This window comes from Oxyura jamaicensis, chromosome 3, assembly GCF_011077185.1.
Source record: "Oxyura jamaicensis isolate SHBP4307 breed ruddy duck chromosome 3, BPBGC_Ojam_1.0, whole genome shotgun sequence".
In the NCBI taxonomy this organism is placed as follows: domain Eukaryota; kingdom Metazoa; phylum Chordata; class Aves; order Anseriformes; family Anatidae; genus Oxyura; species Oxyura jamaicensis.
The window spans coordinates 14,401,524-14,429,201 of NC_048895.1; the positions used below are offsets into that span (position 1 = coordinate 14,401,524).

General features: G+C 44.0%; 4 protein-coding genes across 12 annotated transcripts in view; 1 reads left to right on the forward strand and 3 right to left on the reverse strand.

The window, feature by feature from the left end:
- The window catches only part of MAP4K3 (mitogen-activated protein kinase kinase kinase kinase 3), an 80,115-nt gene extending 76,881 nt beyond the window's left edge, over positions 1 to 3,234 (reverse strand). For 3 of the 5 annotated variants that reach the window (XM_035320789.1, XM_035320786.1, XM_035320785.1), the window contains exon 1: positions 3,044 to 3,232. In XM_035320789.1, the coding sequence (XP_035176680.1) occupies positions 3,044 to 3,160 (117 nt within the window). In that variant the 5' untranslated portion in view covers positions 3,161 to 3,232. Of the gene's footprint in view, positions 1 to 3,043 lie in introns of all 5 variants that reach the window. The other 2 variants (XM_035320787.1, XM_035320788.1) reach the window with 2 other exon arrangements.
- Positions 3,235 to 3,251: 17 nt separating this feature from the next.
- On the forward strand, positions 3,252 to 6,921 carry TMEM178A (transmembrane protein 178A). Its single transcript, XM_035320574.1, has 4 exons — positions 3,252 to 3,330; positions 4,314 to 4,430; positions 5,165 to 5,303; positions 6,562 to 6,921. The coding sequence occupies exons 1-4, from the start codon at positions 3,252 to 3,254 to the stop codon at positions 6,800 to 6,802; spliced, it is 576 nt and encodes a 191-aa protein (XP_035176465.1). The 3' UTR covers positions 6,803 to 6,921.
- A 2,184-nt stretch (positions 6,922 to 9,105) lies between these two features.
- On the reverse strand, positions 9,106 to 18,548 carry THUMPD2 (THUMP domain containing 2). Its single transcript, XM_035321680.1, has 10 exons — positions 18,415 to 18,548; positions 17,939 to 18,071; positions 16,335 to 16,750; positions 15,045 to 15,122; positions 14,464 to 14,516; positions 14,083 to 14,170; positions 13,381 to 13,452; positions 12,672 to 12,786; positions 11,471 to 11,588; positions 9,106 to 9,959 (listed from the first exon to the last, which is right to left on the reverse strand). Exons 1-10 carry the CDS (start codon positions 18,505 to 18,507, stop codon positions 9,644 to 9,646), a joined length of 1,482 nt encoding a protein of 493 aa, XP_035177571.1. The 5' UTR covers positions 18,508 to 18,548; the 3' UTR covers positions 9,106 to 9,643.
- A 5,152-nt stretch (positions 18,549 to 23,700) lies between these two features.
- Positions 23,701 to 27,678, reverse strand: part of GPCPD1 (glycerophosphocholine phosphodiesterase 1) — a 43,498-nt gene continuing 39,520 nt past the window's right edge. For 4 of the 5 annotated variants that reach the window (XM_035321674.1, XM_035321676.1, XM_035321675.1 and 1 more), the window contains one exon: positions 23,701 to 24,434. In XM_035321674.1, coding sequence (XP_035177565.1) covers positions 24,230 to 24,434 — 205 coding nt within the window. In that variant the 3' untranslated portion in view covers positions 23,701 to 24,229. Of the gene's footprint in view, positions 24,435 to 27,162; positions 27,264 to 27,678 lie in introns of those variants that run through there. The other variant, XM_035321677.1, reaches the window with a different exon arrangement.

Here is a 27,678-nt window from a genome sequence, read left to right on the forward strand (position 1 = left end):
CACGTACCTGCAATCAGGCAAGTAATTATGCTGCCAGTCTCTAAGCCAGATTTCATAGGAAGCTAAATTACTTGACAAGGGAGTTTACTTATAGGAAACAAAACCAGAGAAGTGAAAATGGGGTATGCAAAACTAAAGACGACTCAGCTCCAGGAAAGCTCTATTAGCAGATCATCTGTGCCATGTTACAAACGCGTCAACTCCAAGGTATTAACTTGATTTAACCATTTACTTCTTATACCAAGCCTGACAGGAGACAGCTGTTGACAAGAGAATAGATTTTTAGTCCTATGTTTTTTACTTAGACACCTAATGAGAGCTTTGTAAGGTTAGTGTTTTATCTGTCTGTCGTGGTAACATATCTTCACTGAAAACTTAAAAAAACATCTTCTAGATCTCTTCCAGACCCTCACGGAAAAACTGCATTGTGTCACGTGCTTATGCCCCTGCGATACACTGATAATTCAGCAATCTAGGTAAAACCATCTCCCGCAATGAACTCGTGCTGGTTAGAAGAGATATTGTTGACTACACATATCTGATAAAGAAGTATCCACACGAAAAAGCTCCCCGTTACTTTTCTTACTACAAACTTGCTATCACCTTTTCCAAGTCCTCTTTGAAACCTCAGCTTGGGTGGGAGGGCGGATCATTATAAAACACTGTTTTAAGTCCAAAATCTACTCCTTGCCGTGCACTAGCACATTTCCAGGCACCATCCAAACAGCAGGACTCCCGCCAGTGGGGCGGTAACAACCTGACGCACGTCCTCACTCCTACTGAATTTCCTTAGTTCAGTCCACACCAACCACTCTTAGTTTAAAAACTGAAACTTTCAGAGTAGATACCTTCCCTATTTTGTTATTTTATCAGCAGATCAAGTGTTTCACCTTTATAAGCGTAGGCCCACGCACTGCTGTAGCTCAGTTCAACGAAAAAGGATCAAGGAAGTAGATGCCAGTCTGCTCAGCTTTCAGCTCCTCCAAGCTTTGCCAGGAGAGCAGGTTACAGAAAGGTCAGCATTTAGTAAGAATGTCAACATAACAAGATTGTCATCTTACTAAGGCAATAATCCCTACCTACCAACAGCAGAAATGCCTCCCTACAAGGCTCCCTCTCCCTGCTAAGGGGGCAAAACCACAAGTTGTACAGAATAGTTTGAAGCTGCCAAAGTACATCCAGTACTTGGACCAGAGCTGCTGAAATCCCACCACCGATGAGTGCCACGTTCACATGGCTAAGCTCAGCTTCACCCAATTATTTCATCAACCGCCAAGTTCAGCTACGGAAGATAGGATGAAGCAAATTAGAAGGGCTTTATTAAATTCCTCACAAATTTAGGATAAAGCTCACATGCAGATGACACATACGGCTGTATTACTTCCTCTTTGTGACATTACCAGCAACCAGCTCGCATTATTATTTTCAGGCTAATTTCAAGCTCCTCTTTGAAGGCACCTTGGGCAACACCTTGCCTCAAAACGAAACACGCGGTAATTCATCCAGGAGAAAAGCACGTCTCATTTTCCCTACGCTGCCCACAACCTAACCAGAAAGCTAGAAAGCGCTTCTCTCTCTTTCATCAAGAAGTAACTACAAGGCTGGCCTCGCATATCCTTATCCTGATATATTTCCCTCCATCTCAGTGCCGCATACAGATGTGGGCTGTTTGTTCTGTGCCCCCAACAAGCAGTCATAAACGCCAAACGAGCGGTGAACTGAAGGTGACAGCAACGTAAGTATGATAATCGCCGAGAAAACCTTACCAATTGCACTGGAATTAACAGGTTTGGTATGTGTAGTGGTACCGCAAATGGAGATACTTGGTCTGTGGTTAGAGGTAACATCCTTAAAATTAAGCTGTAAACGCGGATGACAGTTAACTCGCATCCATCCAGGTCACATGCAGAGCACTGAAAAGATGCGATCAGTAAGACAGCACAGAGTCAAGAGGCCAGTTTGAAACCACAAGAAAGCTGAGTGCATCGAGACAACAGCTTGCAGAAAAACAAGAGCCAGAGAGTGAAGCAAGGAGACATGGATAATTAGAACAGCAGCATCATACACAAATACTCAGAGCAAGCTGGCAAGGTAGGGAAAGCAGCACAATAAATCTTTTCAGTTCAGTAATTAATAAAGTAGGGAGTTAGTGCTCAAAGGGCACAATAACAAGAGGATTGAGGTCCTGAAACTTACACAGCGTTCAAGCGAGCTGAGATTAAACCAGAACTGCCCCGACCCAAACACGGTTTCATTCTGGGCACATTCACTTCAAATCAGAGGTAATATCGGCACTGCTTTTATACGCAACAGAACCTCAAATTGTGGGATACCTCTAAACCTTTTGTCACAGCCCTGCCTACGCATACACGTTTCCTCAAGCAAAAAACCGGGATTACAAAACCAGCCTGAGAGACACCCGGGAAGCACCCGGTTGAAGCCAGGCTTCCGAGGGATTGCACGGGTGCTGAACCTCAATCCTCCCCTCTGCCCGGCCACCCGAGGTAACCACCAGCACCCAAGGGAGCTGTGTCCTCTCCGCCAAGAGTTCACCCAAGGTACGCCACTGGCAAGCGGAAACCAGAGCATACGAGGAAAATAAAACAAGATGAAGTTATGTTGGGGTGTTTCGGTTTAGCTCTGCTTTTCCTACGTTTGTGAGATCGGGGTTAGGGAGGGAGCTGATGCCAGGTAACCTCAGCAATGCCTCCCCTGGCTCCGCAGGTCGTCCAGCCTCACCTTTTGTAGGGGTACAAGCGGCATTTCGAGGTGAAATAAAGGATTAGCGTGACAGCGAGGGTGCCCAGCCCTGCTTCTTTTTGGGCACACGTCTCCCAGTCTCCCGGGAGAAGGGGGCTCGGCGGGGGGGGGCTGCCTCGGGGACCTCTCTGGGGGGACAGGGATGTTGACAGAGAACAAGACAACGCTCACCAACGCCCCCCCCCCCCCCCCAAAAAAAAAAAAAAATAATACGGACTTTAAAGGGGCGACCCCGCCGCTCGCACCCCGGGGGGCGGCAGCGCGGAGCCCCCCGCCCCGCTACCTTGTAGACGTCGCCGTAGGTGCCGCTGCCGATGCGCTGAATGAGCTCGAAGTCCTCCTGGGGGTTGCGCCGGGACAGGTCGCACACCCGGCCGCCGCCGCCACCGCCGCCGCTCATGGTGCCGGGGGGCCCCGGGGGGGGGGGTGAGGGCGGAGGGAGGTGCCCGGCGCGCTCCGCTCACCGCCGCCCCCTGCCCCGCTCCGGCAACATGGCGCCGCGCCGCCCCACCGCGCCTGCGCGCTGCCCCGCCTCGAGCCCCGGGCCGCCCCGCTCCTCCCCGGCGGGAGGCGCATGCGCGGGGAAAGGGGGGGGGGGTTACCGAAGGGGGGGGGCGGTTCTGGGTGAGGTGATATGGTGGCACTGGCCCCCTGACATGGAATCGTTGGGGTTGGAGAAGACCTCCCAGATCATCTGGTCCAACCATGATCCTACCACCACTGTCACCCGCTGAACCATGTCCCTCAGCACCACGTCTGACCTCTCCTGAAACACCCCCAGGGACGGTGACTCCTCCACCTCCCTGGGCAACCCGTCCCAGTGCCTGGCTGCTCTTTCTGAGAAGAAATGTCTCCTCATTTCCAACCTGAACCTCCCCTGACACAACTTGAGCCCATTCCCTTTAGTCCTATCACTAGTTACCTGCAAGTAGAGGCTGACCCCCAGACCCCACACCTTTCTTTCAGGCAGTTGTACAGAGCAATAAGGTCTCCCCTGAGCCTCCTCTTCTCCAGACCAAACCACCCCAGCTCCCTCAGCCGCTCCTCACAGGATTGTGCTCCAGGCCCTTCTCCAGCTTCGCAGCCCTGTTCTGGACTGGCTCCTGGAGGGAAGAGGAGAACCTGCCTGCAATGCTCACCAGCTACAGCCAAGCCCTCACACACCAGGAGACACAGAAACAGCTCTTACATTGGGACTTCTCCCAGACGAATCACTGTGGTGCCCCCAGCCCTGCCAGCAGCACCCTGCCGCCACAGAAGATATCTGACTGGGGCTGGGTGTGCTCACAGCCCATCCATCCATCCACCGCTTGGATACAAAACGCTGCTTCATGCCCTGAAGGAAGCACAGAGAGGGAGGCTATTTCAAGGGCCTGGTTGGCTCTGGATGTGGGAGATTGGGATGAGCAGGACAGAGAAGGAGTGTGCAGGAGCTGAGCATGTGTCAAAGGGATAGGAAGGACAAAGGCATGCAACAAGGGTGAGCACCAGGAGAGGGGAGACCAGTGCTATTTTGTTGCCTGGTTTGGGAACACCTCCACCTTCCTCTCTAGCAGGCATCACTCAGAAATGCATCTCCATCGAGTACCACTTCTCCCAGCCAATACACTTACATAACATCCTCATCAACCTGACAAAGATGATCCAGCAGAACAAATGGCATCTGCTCTGTAAGCGATCAGCACAGCCCGCGCTCTCCATTTCACAAGAAAAAGGCAGGAATGAGACGCTAGTTTGCTGAGGAGGCAGGGTCCCAGCTGGGCCCCACCATCAGCAGTGCTCACCCTCAGTTCTACTTGCGGGCCACACACAAGTGTTTTTAAGCTTGTTGAACGTAAGCTGGTTGCCTTTCCCTTAGCTTCTGCAAGGGTCTGCAGACCTAGGGCTGGAAACGTGCTTTCTGGTGTCTCTGGAAGACATCCAGCAGCAGATGTTTCAGGAGCTGACGTCAGAAACTACATGCTAAACAATTATGGCAGAACCTGTCTGAATGGAAACTCCCAGACATTTAGAAACTGGAGCATTTCTGTCTGTCCAACTTACTTTAAATTTAAACTCTAAGAGGAAATAGAGAACAAAGTGTATCACGGTGTGTCTGCATAAATCCATGCTGCACCCACATCCTGAATCTTACATGGCCAAAGCCGTATGATTAAATGGCTCGTGTAATACTGGGAAGTTCGCAGCACAGCTACAAAACCACCAGCCTCACTGGTTTGATCATGCCAAGATCACTTTCTACTTCCAGGCACTTGTAGGTCTGGGATTACCTCCTACTGTGGGTCAGCCTAGCACAGGCCAGCTGTGCTCGTGCCTGTTTTCTAAGCGTCCCTCCACTTGTTCGTGTGAGGGAAAGAATGTCAGCAGTAACACCCACCTTTTATTTCTGTTTTGGTGGTAACAGACTTGAGAAGTTTCCTGGGCATGGCTGCAGCTGTTCTCTGCAGGTGCATTGTGGCCGCAGTCAACTTCTTTTGGGAGAAAAGCCTCACCCAGCATGTCACAGGTTGTCTGTTCCTGATGACAAGTAATGGTAATGCTTCGTTCTAGCGAGCTAATTACAGGTGAAGACTTAATCGGGTTTCCCTTGGGTAGGCACCGTGCAACGCCAGTAAGTGGAGCACGCCTTTCCTTCTCATCTCCAGTTATTGTGCCTTGCGTGAACCGACTCATTTACTTGTACAAGTGGAATAACCAGTAATTAAAAAAAAAGAACAAAACTGAAATGTGTTCTAGGCCTCATGCAGCAGCAGGACAGGACGATTGGGGTAAAACAACCATTCCCTCCCCTTTACATATGAAATGATCTCTCTTCTCCAGAGCAGAACAGTCTGCAACTTGCAGTCCTTGGTGTTGTACTGAATACTTAGTGCTGCAATAGGAAAGGGGAACACTTTCACCAAAAAAAAAAAAAAATCTTAGTTGTAAAGTTAAATGTTGTTTAAAGAGGGAAAGGTAAAGTCCCCCAAACAAGAAAGCAACGCAAATTTTAACCACCCCAACTCACAGCGCCATGCACAATGCTCTCTCTCATGCCAAAGGAAATGCTTTGATTTGAGTAGTTGTAATGCACAGCATCGCTTTTTTTTTTTCTTTCTGAGTTTGGAAAGCACAGGCCTGAGGAAAGGCTCATTGTGCATGTCTAATTTAGCTGCCTAATGGAAAACATAGCCTAATGAAAAATGCCTAATGAAGAGTGACCCGACAAACCCGAGGCAGGGAGACGGGTGCCTGCAGACAGCTGGGGACTGACTTAGCCCTAGTGGTTCTCTGCAGAGTTCCGCCGTGGGAGGCTGCTGAGGGCCACCCACAAAGGTAGATTACCTGCTCTATAACCTTCAGATCAGATTACTTTCAGCACATGCAAAACAATTTTTCCTGGCTCCGAGGCATGCAGCAGGCTTTGCTCTGCAGAGGGGATTCCACATCACAGCTCCAGCTTGCTCGATCCGATTTTGCCACTTGGATCAAGTTTGATCACAGATGGGAAGCTTTGGCTACCTTGCCTGGTTTGTAAGGGCAGGCATGACTGAAGTCAGGACAGAGACTCTTTTATTCTTAATAGTAGAAACCAAGAAGTTAACCGATAATAACTCAAAGCCAGAGCTACAGCTTAGTCTTGCATAATTGGTAACACAATGTACCTCCATGAATAACAGTAATTACAAGCTGTGTGCTACCCAAGATAACTTATATCAACAAAGCTGGGGCAAGTTATTTGATTAGTAAGGCTTAACATTTAATTTGTTATTCACGCTATGCTACATCCCAAAATACCAATAAGATTATTTCATTTGCAAGCATATTTGGCGCTATATCTCCGTGCCCTTATGCAGCCAGCATTGCATGTGACCTGAACTACTTCCCTCAGTTCATCTATAGCCTTCCTGATGACACAGAACACGGATACAGCTGGTCTATACTTTGTGCCTGGTGCAGTCGGGGATTTATAGCAGCAGGCAGGTGTCTTTCCACAGCTTACCCTTTCATTAGCAGGAGCAAGATTATGCAGCTCAAGTCCACCAGAGACTCCTCTGTGTGACTGCTCCCCCACTGCCCACACCATCCAGTGATGGCTGAAAAACATCCCCAGGACTTACTACAAGAAACAGAAGCAAAGGGAAAATGAAATTCAGGATTCCAAGCACAAAAGCCTGATTCTTCAAAATCCAACCATCGCGTTTTACCGGTTCAGCAAGCTGCTGTCCCATGCTGCCCAGCAGAGATTTGAAAAGGAGACAGCTCTCAGAGGACAGCGATGGCAAAGAATCAGATGCTTCAGCTCAACACGCTGCATCTGTGAGGAGCAAGACATCTGCAGTAGAAGGCTAAAGGGGGAAGAAAGCTGCTGTAATAATTTAGGGCTATTTATGTTTTTCAAGGATCTATACATAAAAGAATCAAAGAAGAGTCACTGTTGCCAAATGAACCCTAGACAGAATTCCACTTCTTTCCCCAGGGCATCAGGTGTAATTATACGATTCAGTACATTTTGCATTTGACTTTCAAGCTAGGCTTCGGTGCCCCCCTTCTCTTCTGAATACCCAAACACACATTTTTATTTTAAAGCAGTATGTGTTTGTGTAACCTTTGTACATGAAGGTCCCTTGTAGTTTGTAAATAACCAAGATTTCCATCCTGAGCACCCAAGCTACACTGTGGGAAGGATTAAACCATTCCTGTCCGTTCCTGCTTCTGAAGCGTTAGCCTCTTCGTCAAGCTACGATATCCAGTAAAATACCCACCTCTGTCAAAATCATTTGCATCAACTGCAGGCTCATGGCTTGGAAATGGTCACTCTTGCAAAGCAGAGAAAGTTCATAAACCACAAGGGCTACAGCCTGGCGCTTACACCAAGCAAAGCAGCCTGAAGTCACACCTGCTGGGCACAGGAAAGAGCTGGCTGGAAACCCGTAAGGTCCCTCAGGCTGCCTCGCAGAGGCCACAGGCTGTCAGGAACCGAGCAGATGCTGCTGAAGGAGCTGAGCAATCAGAAGTAGTCAGGTTGGGTAACACAAGATGAACACAGAAAGAAATGATAGGGGTGAATGTTGTAGGCACAGGGTTTGGAAGAGAAGAAGGGGAAAGTGAGAGAAGGAAAGGTTGTTTGAAGAGCAGAAGGGTGGGAGAGGAAAGAAGGGGAAGTGAAAGAGAAGAGTGGTGGAACAGAGAAGCATCAGCTTCATGGAAGAACCATCAATTAAAAGATAACAGAGAAAGTCAGGGGAAATTAGGAAAAGAAACACAGCCATATAAAGGAGACCAACACCCAACAAGATCAGAAAATTGGTCTGAAAGCAATCAGTATACCAGGAAGCAATGACAAGACAAACCAGCATCAGCGCTAAGCACAGCTCTGGGGCTAGTCCTGCCCATATCTCTATGCCTGGCCGTACCCCTGAGCACAGAGCAGTTTCTCAGCAAACACTGTCAGGTTCTGCTAGAGCCAGATCTTACCTGCTTGTGTGTTTGTCTTGCCATAAGCAGACGAGTACAGAAATGTTCTCTCAAAATGGTTTATGCATCTAATATAACACTGAGAAGGTTTAATGAAAAAAAAATTGTTTCCACCTTGGGTGAAGAGCAGAAATATCCATGGGTGCCACTGAACTGGGGGTGGCTGTCATGGCAGAAGGCAGAACCTCCACCCAGAGGGGTGGCAGCCAACTTGAGAAGCGGGACCTCACAGCGTTCGAGGAGGAGATGAGCAGAGCTCTGCTCGTGGGGTAACATAACCCCCTGCATTCAGCCAGGCTGGGAGGTTTGAGCTGAGACAAGACACAAGCTGCACAAGCAGCTCTCAACAACAGTAAGATTTATTCTCCTCAAGTGCAATTAACCATGAAGAGTCAACTTTTTTTTTCCCTTTCCCAGCAAATGTACCAGAAGAAGAAAAAAAAAAAAAAAACATAGAAAACCCAGACAGACACTTCTAATTGTATCTCCATACTCCTCACAGCTAGGGAACACAATGCCTGAGTCCATCCCAGCTTGCCAAGTTGCAAGTGCTCGTCCAAGATACCATCTGAAAGCAATTTACAATAACTCTCTATAGAAATACCTCACTGTCAGCTCAGCAACCATGGGAAAGCTTTGCATTGGACTATCACCCCCAAAATACCTTTTGCATAGACTGAAAGAATTAGGACCTCTCCCTTTTCAGGAAAATTTTTCCATACGATTCTCTGCAGAGAGAAGTCTGCTCTAATTGTTTGCTCAGTCTGCAAGCTTTTTCTTCTGCCACACTGTGCCCTTAGAGCAGCATTATTAAGCAAGGAAAAGCATTATTTTTATAGAAAGAAATCTTCCCACTAAAAAGCTAAAGCTCACCCAATTGACACGTGCTAGGAATTAATACAAAAAATAATTTATTTTCCACTCCAAAAATATCTGAATAGGGACCTTTCACATTCATTGCAAACTAGCTTTAAAATGACACAAGATTGCAAGACATGTAGTGAAGCCCTCCATCAGGTCCCCAAGACGAGGTGGAGACTTCTTCACAAGTACTTCTGAAAAACATTGCTGAAGGTGAAAAACCTTTTACATGTAATATTACCATGTACATCTTTGCAGTATGGCAAATGAAGTCTTTCTCTCCTGAATAAACTCCTCCCGATATTGAGAGGCTTTGCCTAAGCAAGGATTTGAGGATTCTTCCTCATTACAGTACTTTACATTAAAAACATCTGAAACTCTAGCTGGTATCTTCCACCTCTCCTAAAAACTGAAGAGAAAAGCAACAACGTAGTTCACCCATACAAAGCCAGGTGAGCCAACAAATGGCACAGGGTTTGGATCAGCGGGGTCCCACCACTTCACTGCCACGCTGCTTTCAAGTATATCAGGATTCAGGTACACCTTAGGCAGCGCACACAAGCTATTAATTCCCAGCAGCAGAGATCTTCCTGTATTTGTATATGAAAGCAACTGTCTTTCCAAGACTAACTTCATAGATGCCATCCGACACCAGAGACCCAAAACACATCTGTTTGCTGCCGAGAAAGGGTTCTTCAACACCTTTCACCACGGAGGAAGAATTCCCATCACTGCTGGAGGTTTCCACAGCGGTCGTTTCCCCTGCACCATCAGAAATGGCATTAGGAGATTTGTCTTCAGCACTCTTGGTAATGCTGTCCATGCGCTTACGGAGATCTTGACTCAAGAGCAACACAATAGTCCCTCCAACACGAAGTATTCTGGCAATTGCAGGAAAAAAAAAATAATAATAAAGGTTAGGTGTTCATCCTGCCCAGATTCATTCATCTGCACACAACTTGACAATAGCAATACTTCAGATGCCAATTGCACGCAGTATAACACCTAAGAATGTTAAGGGTGATGGCTCAACTCACTAAGCTACATTTCCAAAGAGAATTTAAATTCCCTGTCTTTGTAGCTCTTGCTGATTGGGAAAAATGGGCTCTTTATTGACTTCCAAACATTTCTGACATCAGGAGTTCTCCATTTGTTGAGCAGTGAGGATGGACTCAGCTTTTTTGCTTTTCATGTTGTTCCAAGGACTTTTGAGCCTCACTATGAGAAACAAGCCCTAAGCCTCCAGCAGCATGCAAAAGAACAGCTTCCCATTACAGGAAAAGAGAGCTTTTCACGTTGGTAAGGCAATTCTGAGGCTGGCCTTTCCCTCTGAGAGCTTTAAAAGGTCTGTCCTTTCCACGTTCCACTAACCCTTGAAATCTCTCAAACACAGGAAACCAAGGAAAGTTAACCATTGTTTGTAACTCAGTTTTTCTTAGTACAGGAGGAAATGCTACACTTGGCTTTGAGAGAGGAAAAAAAGACTATCTTGGCCGTGCTCACAGCAAGTGCATTGAACGGTCTTACTGGTGGGACTCTCGTGATAATGATCCCTGCCTCACCTCCACCTTCCCAAGGAGATATTTTGCTTAGGATGACCCAGCAGAGGAAATGAGACCAGAAGATAAGAATGTTGAACAAGGCCAAAAGGAGGGATGGTCAGCGTAAGATTACCCTGCCATTCTGGGAAGCTATCTAACCTTCTTCACCATCTTCTCACCACATTCCTGCACTGAGTGTAATCAACACCCACTGAAGTCCAGTCCTACAGAAAGGGTTTGTTTTCAGCAAAGAACTTAAGTAAGGAGGCAGATAGTTTGAACCACCCGTTAGAAGCAGCCTGCTATTAGCATGGTTTAACTCTGCCACAAAATGACAGAGTGAGATACGAAAGGAGACATCTAAAAGACCAGGTGGCTAGCTGGATATTGCAGTACACTGCCCGGAAAGGAAAATGCCTTTCATCATTTTCCCATCTGAGATCCCTCCTGCCAAGGCAGGCTGGTAAAAGCTTGGTTGTGAACCCAAAATGAACGCCTGTGATTTTATACAGACCCCAGCTGAGGAAGGATTATTGCTTTATGTGCCTATCTACGCCTTAAGTTTGGCTAGGTTACCCTCTTCTCCTTCTTCTTTCTCTCACCATCATGCTGTGGAAAGATTATTTTCTGAGCATGGTTCAGCCAACAAGCTCATTCCTTGTTGGCTTGCACTCCCATCAGCTTGCGAGACAAGTCACAACAGCCACTAACCGACGAGTAAAGGACTCAGACTTTCACAGCCTGCACAGCATCCGATTACAGCGCTGGAGAGTGTTTCAAATAAAGCAAATCTGGAGCTGACTGAACGCTTAAGATCACAAACCATCATTTACATCAAAGGCCACACATACCTCTCCATCTCCTGGAGAATATCTGGCAGGAATCGTACATCTTTTGTGATCTTGAACTTCTTCCCAAATGGAATATCCGAAATCACGACATCAAAGCTTTCTGAAGGCAACGGCAATGCTACAGAATAAAGGGAGGTCTTTATATCTGAGCATCTGAAAAATGACCAGCAGCCGTCGCATGTTCACCTTACCAAACTGCCTGACAGCTCTTTCACAGGTTACACACCCAGATTGACAGCTCCTTCTCTGTTTATCCTCACCAACAGCTACTAACACAAAGCTACTAACCCAATGCAGACTGGGTACAGACAAATCCATAAGAGCATAGTTCAGCTTGTAATGTTTCCTGTTACTGATGTTGTGCTTGCCCAAACAGCAAGAATCTCCTAGCAGGGCACTGCACGGTTCCAAACTGCTGCTTCTCGACAAAAGTAAACCTTTACAATCAAAATGCATACTAAGAGCAGAGCTCACAAGCACTCTGCTTAGTACAGATGTTCAAACGAACACACATTAATGGCAAGGAGCCACATGTTAAATTCCCCTCCACCCCCTCTTTTTCCCAACAATCTACTCAACTTTCAGCCAGAATCATTTGGATTCTGTTGGAACTCGTGTCTTTGAAGTATTTTCCCGATGTTGCGGCATCCTGGGAATAGTGTTTTGACCATGACACAGCAGTGCACCCTTGTGGTGATGAAGAAAAGCCACACACCAGGCTGGCTTGGCCCGAGTAAAATCAGCACGTGAAAGGAAAAGATCGCGGGGTTTTCATCCCTCAGGATGCTCAGAACTTGACTGGATAAGGTGAGCAAACTGAACCCCACTTCGGGGTTAGCCCTGCTTCAAGCAGATTAACAAGACCAAAGACCTCCAGCAGTCCTTTCCAACCTAAACCCTGCTGTGATCCTATGCCAGTCTTACCCAAATTGGCTGGAGATGTTTCTTAGACCGTTTTGTGGTTGCAAATTTAAGATTAAGACAGAGTTACTGTCCAAGTCTGAAAATTATTGTTTTCATTGTCCTCTGCTGAGCTTATTCTTGCCCAAATTCAGAGGGGGAGAGAACAAAATTACCCAGTCACCAGCCAGCTATTTATTTAGAGCTAGCTCTATTACAGACCACCTCAAGAGTACCTACACTACCTGTATAACCACAGAAGACTTCAAACATGCCTCACCTTGAAAGCTTACAGACGTACCTTTCACAGAAGCTTTAAGTAACTCAATCTTATCCATCAAACCTGCAGTCTTAATATTCACATCTGCACCCTCTAATTGTGAATCACTTATATCTGTGCCCCAGTAACAGGCTTCCTGTTCAGGGAAAAAGAAAAAAAAAATAGTTAACACATTTATTTAATAAAACCTTCACAAAATTGCCTTGTTCCACAGCTCCTTTAAGACAAACCACTTGCTTCGAGATCTGCTGCTCTTACGCAGAGCAATACATAGATTAAGACGACAGAGCAATGGGGAATTTTGTGCTATCTTCACTGCTTTTGTGTTCTGAGCTACTCAAGACACCTTTATTTCACAGAAACATAGAGGCTATGTCCTCACAGCAGATTCCAGCTGTCTACAAACAGCCTCACTGCCTAATAGTTTTCTAATACTGAAAGTTCACTGTACTGTCACACTGACACCTCCACTTCCAGGATAAGCCCAGGCATTTTTAAAAGAAAGCCCAAGGTTGCCTCACACAAACCCTGCACTATCAACACAGGGCTCCCAGCACCCACTCACACAGGTATGCAGGACTTCATTTTGCATTCCTGGGGAGGAATGTCTGAACTAAAGCACTTTTAGGAGCTGTCTATAAAGATCATTTTGGTTCCAGCAAGTACATTTGGTTCCAGCAAGTACAAGAAATCTTGCAAAGCTCCTACCTGTTATGACTGCGATACTTACGGGCCACTCTGTGGCAGCTTCCAGCAAGATTGTTCCTAGCCCACACATGGGATCTAGCACAAAGTCACCTGCCTACAAAAAGAAAGGGGTCATTGCATCCCAGACAAGATAGGCTCCTCCCTCAACACAAAGCATACTCAGTCACAGACTGATCACCTGCACAGTCCCGCTGAATCCAAAGCGGGTAAAAACAGTCACTGCTTTATCAAACCAAACTTGCAGATGATACAGTACAGAAGTATGACAATATCGGAAAAAAGCATAAATGGCTTTACTAAAGACAATGCATCACTGCATCTAGTCTTGAGGTGACATTTAGGAAGAAAAATATGACTAGACGACAGACAGATACTGGTACCAAATTAACCTGTGGAAAATATCACACTGGCTTCTGCTTTGACTTGGGAGAACAACCCCAGACAAGCTTCAACATTTGGACAGTGACAAAACCCCTGCAATTTTACCGTGTATCTGTACAAAAAGTAGTAACTATCCTCAGAAGGCCCTCAGACTAAAGAAGATGAGGTTGAACACCAGGTGACAGTGCACTCTAACCACACAGAATTTTCCAGCTCTGTCCATATGGATTAAAGCATGAAGAATTAAAATCACCACGCTGCTTCAAAGCTTCCAGCTTCAGCCCTGATGAGCAGCAAAAGACTCACTCAGGACTCTATACCTTTGCCACGACCATTCACTTACACTGATTTCAGCCAGAGATGCCATGGCCCACGCAATCGTTGACCGCAGTCCTGCTGTTTTGATATACTCTCTGTTTGCCAATGGAAGCCTGTGGACAGCAAAACTCAGTGTAAGATAATGGTACAACAACATAGAAAAGCTTATTTTATATAGAATACCAAAACAACTGAACTTCCCAGATCTGTAGATAACCAGAAACCACAGTCTGCTTTTAGCCACTCACCAAATATGTGCTCAGGTTAACTTCAGGCACACCACAAGACAAATGCAACAGTCCAGTGAATGTTAATCCAGAAGATAAATACAGTGGACAGCAAGACTACTTAGAAATTATGCCTGTTCTGGTACTGCCCAAACAGATCTGGTGATGTGAATGCTTACCTGAAAAGAGGAATCCCCACGACTGAGTGAATGTCATTAAGATGTACAAAGATCTGAAAGAGGGAAAAATAACATTAAAATATCTCAACTTGAGACGCCAATAGCTTAAACTCATTTAAACCAGACAGAGAAGATATTTCTATGAACTTCTGATCATATGATCTAAGAACAAAAATATATGCTCTACAAGTTTATGATTATTTGGAAGAAATCACACTTGATAATCTGAATGCCAGTTTAAAGACTATTTAAGATTTAAGCAAATTAGGAAGGGATTTGTCAGTCAGGAATCCATCAGCAAGCACTTCAATTTCTCCAGGAAGTATTTTCTTGATATTTTTAACTACAAAACCACTTACTCTAAGCAGAAGATTGTTCACTGTATACTTGCACTCAGCTATTTTTTTTTTTTTTTCCTAGAAAAAAGCAGTGCCAGTAAAGAGTGTTTTACATGGAAGGCAGACATATATAAACATATATGTTTATATATATATAGGGGCAATATATATATATATATATATATATATATAGGGGCAATTCTGGAAGTAGCAACAGGCCACCTGGCAGACAAGAGCCACTACCTCTAGATCAGGGTTCCGCAGATCAGCCCGCCATCTAAACTGCTTCATGAGCGCTATGCCAATTGCTCTTCCAATCTCCTGTGAAGGGAAAGACCAGTAACAGGTAGTAAAAATAAAGGAATTAAGTAAACTATAGATCACATCTTTGATTACACAACCCTCATAGGTACCTGGGAAAAAAAAGATTCATTTTTTATTGCTAGAGAACAACTTATACAAAGACCAGAAGAGGTGTACCAGGACAGAGTGATAGAAACACAGAGCAAACACACCTCAGGACAACATGACTATTGCTCACTTGGAGTGTGGGAGGCTGAAGTTCAAGTCCTACCCAAGGTAAAACAAACAGCTGTAATCATTTTAGAACTATGTATCACATGCAAAGTATTTCTGATGGCTGTAAATTAGATCACCTAAAGAAAAACCTGTCAATGCGTAACTGAAACTCTCAGTTTTAATGCTTTTATGACCTCCGGAAAGTTGCACCTTCAGCATAAGGATTCAAATGCACAGCACCAATTTAAACAAACACTGGTGTTGGCAGACTCGTATGTCTCATCTTCTCAAGATACTAGCTTTAGTAGAGAAAAAAAAATAATATATATTTTCTAGTAAGAGAAACCTAAATAAACTGCAGCTACACATTTCTTCCAGTTTCTTCATGGTAAAAATACAACGCAGATGAGAACAGCATTGGACAGAAAGGACCTCTAGAGATGTCTAGACCACCACTCTCAGAATGGTTGGGGCTCTTCAAGGCTGAGTGCTGACACCCCAAGGACCAAGATCCACGCTTCAGGATGTGTCCCAGAGCTGCACACCACCCTCCTGGGAAGTTCTTCATGATACCCAAAAGAGTGCCCTTCCAAGCTGCAGGTTCTGGCTTTTGCCGCTTGTTATGCTGTCTGCCTCAACTGAGAGGAGCGTGGCTCCGCTGTCCTTGCTACGACCCTTCAAGTAGCTGCAAGCTACTCACAGGTTGCTTTTCAGGCTCTACTACGTTTCACCTGCCCAGCTCCTCAACCTCCTACCTTCGCTTGTTCTCATTAAAAGACATTGATTCGAAAAACTATTCAGGGTAACTGTGCCTTGAAATTAAAAACAGTGCTTACATTTCCACTTGCTTCATGTAAATGCAGGTTTTTAATTTTTTTTTTTTTTTTTTTTTTAAGAAAACAAGTTTAGACCGGTTTGTTGTTCCAAAACACACAAAACACAAATCAAATTGCAAATAAACCACACGCCTCCTTTCACTTTCACTAAATTCTTTTAAAACACAGTTTAGCACACCTGTGAAGTAAGTATTTTGGCAATTGCTCCACTACAGCGACAAGAAACTCGGAAGCTGAAGCTATGCTTCTCATTCTCAACAGGATTCTCTCCACTGCTTTTGGAAGAGTCTTCTAAAGAAGCCTTGGTTTCAGTTTGGCCTTCCTCACCACTCTTCCTGTCTGGTACTATACCGTTCTCTCCAGCTCCTGCTTGACGTTCCTCAGACACAATCTCTCTTACTTGCTCTGTTTTCTGTCTTTTAGTTACAACATTCATCTCTTCTTCTGATTTTCTCTTGCAAGGTGATGGGTTTTCCTGAGAGACACCATCTTTTTTCTCCTCACAACCATGAAGGTTTTTCCAAGTAGCAATAACATCCAGACAATCCTTTGGTTCTTGAATGACAAGACTTCTAATTTCATGCAGCATTTTCCCTGGAAGAAAAAACTAGTTTCAGGTTAAGTAGTTCAATCTCAGCATTTGATGTTCCCACAGAATGAGAACATCTGTCAGAGACTTGGTTTGGATCTCGATAACGTGTGAATCCAGGAACTGCAGCAGTATACATCACAGACGTAGCCAAGCTCTCAACACCCACAAACCCTATCAGCTGAAGACCCACACATCCATCTGATTGCAAGCTTTGCAGAACCAAGAATAACTTTTGCAGGGCTTGAATTCTGCAGTTCAGCAGCTCTAGAAAACCAGACTACCTCAGAGTCATTCCCAACATACCATATCATCTTCCTCTTAGTCCAGGAAAAAACTTGGTCTAGGATTAGAAATTCAGAACACTTTTCAGGATTGACAGACATGAACATGAATCACTTTGATTCAGCTCAGAACAAAAGTCGCAAGTTTATTCTTTTATTTAAAAAATTATATATATATCCTTGCTATTACTTACTCTGCCTTCAATCCTAGAAAGTCTCCAATGCACACCTAAACTTACACCTACCTGTAGGCCATCCTGCTGACTTAGCTACTACAAGAGAGGCACAAGAAATACAGAGGCCAATTCATATGTCTTGACTCTGGTCAGGGAAAAACATTTAAGTATTTCTATTTCTCATTTTAAATTTCATAATCATAATTAAATTTGATCCTTACAGCCAAAGGCCTCTTGTAATCTTTCAAATAAAATCCTACCCCCATACAAGTATCAATCCATCTTACTCGATATTCTTATTTCAACTCTGATAGAGAACATGACAGGAGTACTTGAAATTCACCAGAAATCTGCATAATGAACAGTTAAGTGATGCACAATATGTATGGATCCACATCACCTTAAAAAAAAAAAAAAAAACACCTCACAGTTAAAATACATACAAGGGGTCCAGAACCAGACTTCAGTTTCGTTAATTTTTTTGGTGTGGGAGTGCTGTTATACATATATACGTGTGTACTATGCCAGCAGGATGTCAGCTGGTAGGACATGTATTTAAAACATTTTTAAGCTGTTTTCAGCACAGAAAAACATATTTGAAAGCATAGTTGGGTAGAAACAAAAACAAACAAACAAAAAAACACGACTTCTGAGTTTATTCTTCTCAGTTAGTGTTACAGGTGATGAAATCGATCGGATGTTAGTTTTAGAAGGGGAACGGTTCGCGCAGTACCTTTATTTCCTGAAACGGGCAGCGGGCCGTGTTTCTTGATCAGCAAGAACAACCTCTCTCCAGACTTGATTTTCTTCAGCTCGCTCGGCTCCGCGTCAGCGGTGAAGAAGACTTTTCCCGACACATAGTCCACCTTCAGGGAACGGGGAAAAGAGAAATATTTCCTGTGAGCACTTCAGCAGCTCAACACCACCACCGTGTGCCCCACCACGTCTTCGCACCGAGAAGAGCACGGCAAAGCACAGCGAAGGTGGCGAAGGGACGGAGATGTTGGTCAACACAGCCCTCAGGGCTGCGGGGCGCGATTTCGTGAAATAAACCCTTTTATTGCCTCTACGAGTCGGCGTTTCCCTGGTGTCCTGTCACGGTTTTACTCCCCATCAACTCCTTGGCGAACACAACACGAAATATTTAATTTTACCTCACGATACATTTAAAATAGCACGCACTCGCAGCGAACGAGGACCCTTTCTCACCTCGGTGGCTCCGAGCCTCGCCCTCACCTCCCGGGCCAGGAAGGGCTCGAGGCCGCGTCCCGCCGTGCAGAAGAACCGCCCGCCCGCCGCCATCTTGGCCCGCCCCCGCCGCCATTTCGGGCCGCCCCCGCCCAGGGGGCAGGCCGAGGGACCGGCAACACGAGCTCGGGGAGGGCAGAAGTACCAAAAAGAAGTGGAATTGTTTCAACTTCCTATTCCAGCGCTGTTGACACGTTACAGCGAGCAGAACAGTTTTTTATGTCAACGTAATCATAAACATGTTCTTGAAAGCTGGTGTGACCCCTGTGCCACCAGGGCACATCACTGGAGCGTCACCTCCCTTTTAATCCTTAGCGAGATGATCAAATGCGAGATGATCAAATGTTCCAGTGCAGCTATTGCTCCATGTACTTCAGCAGAAGACTGTATGATCTCTAGCCCAGGCTCAGGAACAAATGGCACGACGTCAGTTCAGGCCCAGCACCGACAACCTTACATGCTGCAGCATCCTCGACCCCCTGTCTCTGCAGTCCAAAAGCACCAAAGCCACCCAAATTTTTCTGCACAAGTGAGCAGGCAAAGAGAGGATCAGCAGGAACAGGCTGCACACCATCGGTGTTTAAAATGCTATTGAAACTTTAAAATGCTATTGAAAGACTTCGGGCTGTGCCTGTCCAAACCAAGAGGGATGTATTACGGGGCTGGAACCAAACCCTGGTCTACTGTTTTCACTTTCAGGACGCTATTTAGCCTAAATAAAATAAATCAAAAGGAAAATATAAATCTGCCCACAAGAGGACAGCAGGAACATGGTTGCTGCTTCCAGAGAGTAAGTTAGGAAATCATGGCCTTGAGGTGTAGCAATGGGGATTCAGGTTAAAATTCAGTAAAATCTAAGAGCACTAGGGAAGATCAAATGAAGAGGGTTTGGCATCCCCAGTACAGCTGTTTTTAATGTGGGCCAGACAAACCCATTATGAGTGGTAATGTAAAGAGATGGACTCCTTGTCTATGTTCTATTTGTCTTATGTTATTTTATATTATGCCAGTGATTATCTGTTCATTTGTTAAATCATCAGCCAGAAACCAAGCCACGCCTCTCACATGGAAAATGCTACAAAACAGGTGCACACAAGACTGGCAAGCAGAGAGTTTTGCTTCTGTCAGCTGAAATACTGAGCCTGGTCCAAAATAAATGTCACGTTAACTGCTTACAGACATACCCCTACAAAACAAACAGGAACTGCGTGAGAGGTCACTGTTTTGTTGGCATCCAAGTACAAACAACAAAGGACAAGTGGATGTAAATGCTGTCACTTCCAGAAGCACCTGCAATAGTTCACCTGGGGGACAGTGGTTTGAAATACAAGGAATAGTCAATGCAAACGCAAATACAAGGGATCTGCACACAGGGCAAGCACCAATACATCAGTCAGCAGCAGGTAACACCACCGCATCATTAGCTGCTGGGTAAGCCACCGTGCCAGGAACAAATCTTCTGCTTACACCGCTACTGCAGCAGAGGTTTGCAAAGGACAAATTTTGTCCTCCTGGCCAAGAGAAGAGCTGGGTGTGAAGGTGGATGCGCTTCACTCCTCCCACACATCCAACACACAAGTTAGCTCCCTTCCCCACACCTGTCCTTGTCTCAACCTTACCAGAAGTGGTCACTAGTGGGGTCCCCTCAAGGCTCCATTTTAGGGTCACTCCTCTTCAATATTTTTATAAACGATTTGGATGTGGGACTAGAAGGTGTTTTGAGCAAATTTGCCAACAACACCAAACTTGGAGGAGTTGTGGACTCGGATGAAGGTGGAAAGGCCTTGCCGAGAGATCTGGGCAGATTGGAGAGCTGGGTAATCACCATCCTCATGAAGTTTAACAAAAGCAAGTGCCGGGTCCTGCACCTGGGACACGGCAACCCTGGCTACACGTACAGACTGGGCGATGAGACGCTGGAGTGCAGCCCTGCAGAGAGGGATCTGGGGGTCGTGATTGATAGCAAGTTGAACACGAGCTAGCAGTGTGTCCTGGCAGCAGCCAGGAGGGCCAACCATACCCTGGGGTGCATCAAGCATGGCACTGCCAGTCGGTCGAGGGAAGGGATTGTCCCGCTCTGCTCTGTGCAGCCTCACCTCCAGCACTGTGTGTAGTTCTGGGCACCACAGTACAAAAAGGATGTGAAACTGTTGGAGAGTGCCCAGAAGAGGGCGACGAAGATGAAGGGCCTGGAGGGGAAGACATATGAGGAGCAGCTGAGGTCACTGGGCCTGTTCAGCCAGGAGGAGGCTGAGGGGGGACCTCATCACAGTCTACAACTTCCTTGCATAGGGGAGCGGAGAAGCGGGTGACCTATTCTCCGTAAACACCAGTGACAGGACCCGTGGGGATGGGGTTAAGCTGAGGCAGGGGAAGTTCAGACTGGACATCAGGAGGAGGTTCTTCACCGAGAGGGTGGTTGCGCACTGGAACAGGCTCCCCAGTGAAGTAGTCACTGCACCAAGCCTGTCTGAATTTAAGAAGAGATTGGACTGTGCACTTAGTCACATGCGTGAGAAACAAAGTTGTGTTTTTGCAGCAGAGAATTTTTCTTCTTTATTCCAAGGTAGCTGTGTAGTCATAACAAGGAGAAATGCTAAGTAGGTAAGAGGACAGCAGAAGGCTTCACTGTTCCAAAATAAGGCAGAAGCTTGAGAAAAAGAGGATGAGCAGTGTGAGAACAGTAAAATAAAGATCACAAGTTCTCAAAACATAAGAAAGGAGAAATTAAAGGGTTGAAAAAAGGAAAAATTGTACATATATGGCATAGAAGAGTGTTGAGTAGCTTGTGAGCCTGTAGTACTCAGCCAATGAGGAAACAGGGGAGGTGATCAGGCATCGGGTGATAGGGAGTAAAAGGTGATGATTTGTTTACTAAACTGCACTCCTGACTGACAGGACGCCCACCATTGCAATCGTGAATAAAATAGCTTCACAGAAGATCCTGTCTGAATGAAATTGAGATTTATTTTTTTTTCACACAGTCTAAACTTTTGGGTAGACCAGTGCTGTGCCAGGAGTTGGACTTGATGATCCTTGTGGGTCCCTTCCAACCTGGAATATTCTATGATTCTATGATTCTGTGATTCTAAGTTTGTCACAGGAATTAAATATCTTGTTGTCCAAGCACTCACATGCAGGGAACTTTTTCTCTCCCAACTTCTCTGTCATATTGGGCAATTTCATCATCATTCCCCCTTCTCACTTATTTAAGGGGAACAGAGCCAGAGTACAACATAACAGGGCTGTCAGGAATCATGTAGTCCAGCCTTTGAGCCCAGAAGGTGAGATTCACTCCAAAAGTAGAGTGAAATTCTCTCATCTACCACAGAGTTCTGGATTAATTTAAAAACTCAATTACTTCAAAAAAAATGTATCAGTCCCTTTGCTAGAACAACAAGCTATGCTCCAGCCCACTATGGGCTCCAGCAAGCACCTAAGATACAGCCGGATCCTAACCGGCCAGAGGTTAACACATTCCAGCAGAAAATCCAGACTTCAGAATGCTTGCTGCTTAATTCCCTTCCGTCAGTCTGAAGGGAGGGAGTTTCCTGCTTTTTATTTCTCTGTATTTATTTCTCTCAGCCACCAGAGGAACAGCAAACACCATCAGAGCACACTGCAGCACCAGCCCAGGAATGTCCTGGGTGAATGTGACTCCAGTGGTCAAGGCCAACACTTCCGGAAGCAGAGAGCAACTTCAGTTATTGAAATCGTGGGTGCTGAGCATGTTTTTGTCTGAAGGTGGTTGTCCACACTCAAACACCCTGGAAAACGGAGGTGCTTCCAACAAAGCCACTATCCTTACCTATTTTGTTTTGATGTCTGTGAACTGCAGGAGAGTCAAAAAGGATTAAGCTTTTGGAGGACTTGGAAGCATAAAACATAAATCAGACTGATTTACACTCTGGCCCAGTGGAAGAGTAACAGCTGCCTTTCCATGCATGCATACACTTACCTTAGTGACCTGCTGCCATGCAAGAAAAGAGCAGCTTCCACAGCTGCTTAGTTGGGAAAGCCCTCAAAACCCTTCAAAAGAAGTTCTGGGTGGGCACACAATTATAAACAACTGCAAATTAATCACACACATTGACAAGTGAGGAATCTGGACTTGCTCTGTCATGTAACAGCTACAGGCGAAAGTTGTTGATGTCAAGAATTGGGTTTTGAGCTGCTTCCCTCCCTCCTTCCCAAAAACACAGCTCACACACTTGGACTCTTTTTTTTTTTTTTTTTTTTTAATAAAAGACAGCTTCCAGATACCTAATCATGACTGTGCTGTTTGTGCAGGACAAACTTTAAATACTAAAATGTACAAGGCAAGTTGAAACAAGCTGTTTGTTCCAAACTGCTCAGTGGTGCAGGCTCAAGCATGTATCTGTAATGGCTTTACTCTTTGTACAATCAGTTCTATGTAGCCATGACTGTATATAAAGAATATAGTACACACTATTGTTCTCATTGTCAATTTACAAGAGAAAAAAATAAATATTTTTCATTCTTATTATACATTAACACTTCAGTAGAAAGTTACAGCTGTTGTGTTGGCATGACCTGCAACTTCAGGAGGAAAAAGGACATGCATATATCTATTAAGAATTCTAAACTATGACTTCATAATAAATTACAAAGGATAGGTATCAGCCAACAGCATACAGATTATCAGAATTCAGTACAGTTGTAATTCTTGCTCTGAAAAAAATAAAAATCAAACCTTGCAAAATAAAAAAGCTAGTGGCTTATATTATGTAAGAAAGACAAACCATGGATGGTATAGCCTTTTTTTTTTCCAAATGTTTGTGAATAACAGGCTTGTGGTTTTAGGCAAAGAAGGTTAAGTAGTTTAGTTAGTCCTTGCACCCTTCACACATAACTAGCACCGTAAAGATGCAAGGACCTCAGCAAACACCTAAATTTCATGCTTAAAAACGAAAGCATGCATTTTCTAGAGTTTGTGCATGGTACATATTTTCTTTAAGATTACTGTGCAAAAAAAGATTCTCAGCCACTGACAGGTGTTTCTGTAATTCTGTTAATATTAAAATTATGAGCAACATTCCTCAAGTTTAGCACGCTTGTGTGAGACTAATGAAAAATGCTCAGATTTGTGGTTCACCCCTCACTACTTAACACAGACACTGTACCACTCAGTTGGCAAATCGGAAACCAATGGCAGCAGCCTAAACGTCCATGAAGGGGGAAAAATGAGTTAATATGCACTGTGATTCCCTTAAAGATGTCTAGTTCTTTTTTAAATGGCACAAAGCTTTATACAGGTGGATCTATCGGTGCAAATACATATATAGATGGAGATATTCGAGCTAGATCTGATTTTACGTACCTTACGATCACTCTTACATTTCCTGTTGTCATGTACAGGCTGATGAACTGTACTATTGAAGTAAAATCAAAATCAAAACTTCTTTTTAAAGCCTTTTCACCATCAGGTCATTGTAATTTCTCTACAATTTAGTTTTTTAACTTCCACTCCTTAGAGTGCTCAATTTTTTTAAAAACACACTTAGTGTTAATACTAAATTTACTGCTTCAAAATTTGAGACTTGATTATGGGAAACTTAAAACTGTATATGTAAACTGCAACAACTATAACTGGCTGAATATTTTAACATTGTGTGAAACTTTAGCAAGTATTGTCAGGAAGGAGGAACACAGTTATTGCTGTCTGGGGGACTGAAACAAACAAACAGTCAAGGCATGGAGAGCACTGTTCCAATGGTCAAAGTTAAACAGATACAAAACAGCATTCTGCCTAGAATCAGTCCTTTTGCATTTGAACACTCTGCAAGTTATCTACAGTCTTCTCTTCCAGGCAACTGTGATGACATTTACATGGAGATATGGATTTGAAGTGGCTAACTGTGGGACACACACAGCTTTTCAACTCTGGCAATTCCTTCTTTAGACGCTCCAGTTGCTCTACTTGGAATATATTTGGTTGTTCGGGATTTGAGTCATATATCCTGCATACATGAGAGAAAAAAGAGACAAAGACTTATCAGTATAACCTGACAGTTCACAAGACAACTAAATGAAGCTACTCGTCTTTTTTTCCTCCTGGTTATATACCAGCTAGTCTACAAAAACAACATGTTTGAGGTTAGTACCGTGTGTTTTGTCTCTAATCTTGCAATATAAAATGGTATGTTTTCTACACAATGGTTGATTTATATTGTTTAAAGTTACTATTACAATATTAGCTGAAGAGTAAAAAACAAAACCTGATCTTTATTCATAGCTAATGCAAATTCAAGTACTTACATCATTTAAGTAGTATGTCCTCTTTACTTGGAGTGAATGGCACTTCATGGAAATAAAGGAAGAAAAACCACAGGCCTACTTTGGTTAAAAATTATCGCAGCCAAAATAAAAAGGATACATTCTAACCATCGACATTACTTCTAATATCAGTATATTATTTATACACAAAACACGAACGCTGCCAACTTTCTTCAGTCCAGTTCCCTTCACTTTTATCTACTGCACATGTATGCTTTCAGATATTGCAGGTCTCCAGGTTTATCTCCTTCCAAGAAAACTTCTGGAAGGAATCACTGTGGCTTCTGCTTCACCATCTTATGAATATTCATACTGCCTCTCATCTATGATTCCTTCAAGCAAGTCGCATGTTTCTATTGAATCATCCTTTTTCTTTCACAGCATAATTTCAACCTATGTCGAAACACAATGGCACAACCAAAACAGAATGCCAGGTGCCTTTGAACTCAGCAAGACACATTCTTATCTGTTGGAAAGCCAAGACAAGAATAAGCTTGCTCAAAAGCTGTCAAAGAGTGATATAGTAAATGAGCTTGGAAACAATTCTGCAGGATGCACAGATATTGATCAAGTCCCTCACAGTAAGGCCAAAGATAGCAAGCTGTCCAGTTTTAAAGTACATGAACCAAAGGCACAGAGTTCAATCACTTGCACAGCACCTACAGCCCGATACAGGACTGCGATACAAACCCCAACTGCCTGATAGAAACTATCTGCAATACAACCTTCTTCCCACAATGCAGTTGGACCTTTGCTTTCTTTAGTTAACCTAGGTCACGCATTATCAATTCTTTTATGCAGTCAAGACGTAGCACTGAAGTTAGGAGAAAGGTTTTTTGTTTGTTTGTTGCTGTTGTTAATATAGCAACACCCTTTATGAACTGCTGTTTTTAAGCCCTTCCCATCAGATAGACAATGGAAAAACAAAGGCACGTTTCCAGGCCCCGTGGCTCTGGAACATGGCTAGCCATGCTGCTAGGCAGCTTCCAGCAGGTATTCCATTAGTTCTTTGCTAAGGCAAGCAAAAATTCTGTAATTCTTGCTTCATATTCAATTCTTTTCAATGAAGATTGCAGAAGCCAGCCTTCCAGGCTCCTTTCAGACTGTTCACTGGAACATCTGCTACAATACGCAGAGTGCTTCTTTATGCTGAAGGCAGAGAAGACCATTTGAAGCAGAACTACTCTTACACCTCACAATTTCATGCTCCCACTTTTTGTTTCAGTCCCCTAATCTACACCTTCAGCTGGCAGAAAGACCATAGCTCCAGGATCTCTCTTACCAATTAATTTGAAATAAAAAAAAAAAAAAAATACAGTCAGTCACATGGAAATACTGTTTTCATGCAAGAAAACCGTACGAAATGACACAGATTTAATCGGTCTTAGCTTAGAATTTTAATCAGTCTTAGTTTTTGAAATGCTTTTGCATTTATTGCCAACAAAATTTGCATTAGTTTTTGAAAATTACTGATACAGCACAAAGCTTTTGTCTGGAACCTGCCAACTCAACACGAAGCCATAAGGAAAAGCAGTATTTAGAGGGGAGACAAACACACTGAAAATACTCATGGAAAAACTTTTGACAGAAGTGTTTCAGGATTACTGGCTTAATCATTTTCATGCAGCTGTCTGTATGTATTATTCAACAAGCACAACTCAGATCACGTTGAGAGAATTAAAAAAAATGATGATAATGCAAAGCCAAGTTAGCACCCACCCCCTCTCCACATTGGTGTTTAATATGTAACCAACTCTTTAGAAGAGTTAACTCAGTAAGAACGACTGTCTTAAGTAAATTCAAACACAGAAGTATCTTCTGAACCATTTACAAAGCTTATCCAGGAGAATAATGCCAGGTAATTCCCCTCCAAAAATCTGTTTTAAAACACTTTTTTTTTTTTTTTTGCCAATCCAGAGAATTTGTCTATACTAGGTTCAAGTTTCTTTCCGTAAACCTAAACACCAGACTAATAAGGAGTTTTTACCATGAGATTTAACTTTCAGTGTTAACAGAAGGTGCACAGACATGCCTTTAACGTACTCTTCTAGATTAGGGCCCAAATAGGAGTCTGAATATTGAGGCAGAGGTGTCGCCTTTTCTATAGATTATCTTTTACACAAGTAGTTCTGATATTTTAAGTGTTGAAATTAATGCTCACTGAACATTGGAAAAAAGCAGAATATTGTCCTGGAAACTGCACTAGACCATACGTTTCGTTTAATGACTTTGGGTATGTCTAATAATCTGCAGCCCAAGTGGAGAAAGGATGGTAAAAAAAATCTTCCCCTTGCACCAGTGAGCTGGTTCTTTTAACAGCAGTGGCATTGTTAAGCTTCTCGGATTCAGCCTTGCAGCTTTTCCTCCATGCAAAACAAAGTCAGACCCTCCCTACCTGTGTTTTTTTTTTTTCCCCCGACACTTGGTATCAGCAACTTTTGGTATTCAGCACAGAGCTTTTCTCCCATCTTCGTGAGTGGCTACAGTCGCTTTGCTCATCTTTACATGGGTAACTAAGTTCAGAAAAATAGCTTACAGATATCATCTCTACCCAGACAGTTCGTAATACTTGACACAATTACCAGATGCTAGCCATAGCAATAACCCAGGGTCATATCCAAACAACCTAAAGTTCACCTAAAGATTTTAATCCACGTGTTCACTTCCTAACATTCTCACAAACAACACTTACGAAGATGGTTTAAGTAAAGCTCTAGTGAACAGCAACACAAAACACCAGGCACAGGTCAGCATCTACCTGGTACTTTCAGAAGTGTCATGTTCCCTCTAATGGATCTGTATTAAGCTGAATTCTATTGTTAACTTGGAAAAATAATTTAAGATCATAAAGGAGCATTCCAATATTCGTTTTTGCCTACAGAAAAAATAAGCAGTGTTTAGAAACTAGAGTTCACCAGCCTGCAATAG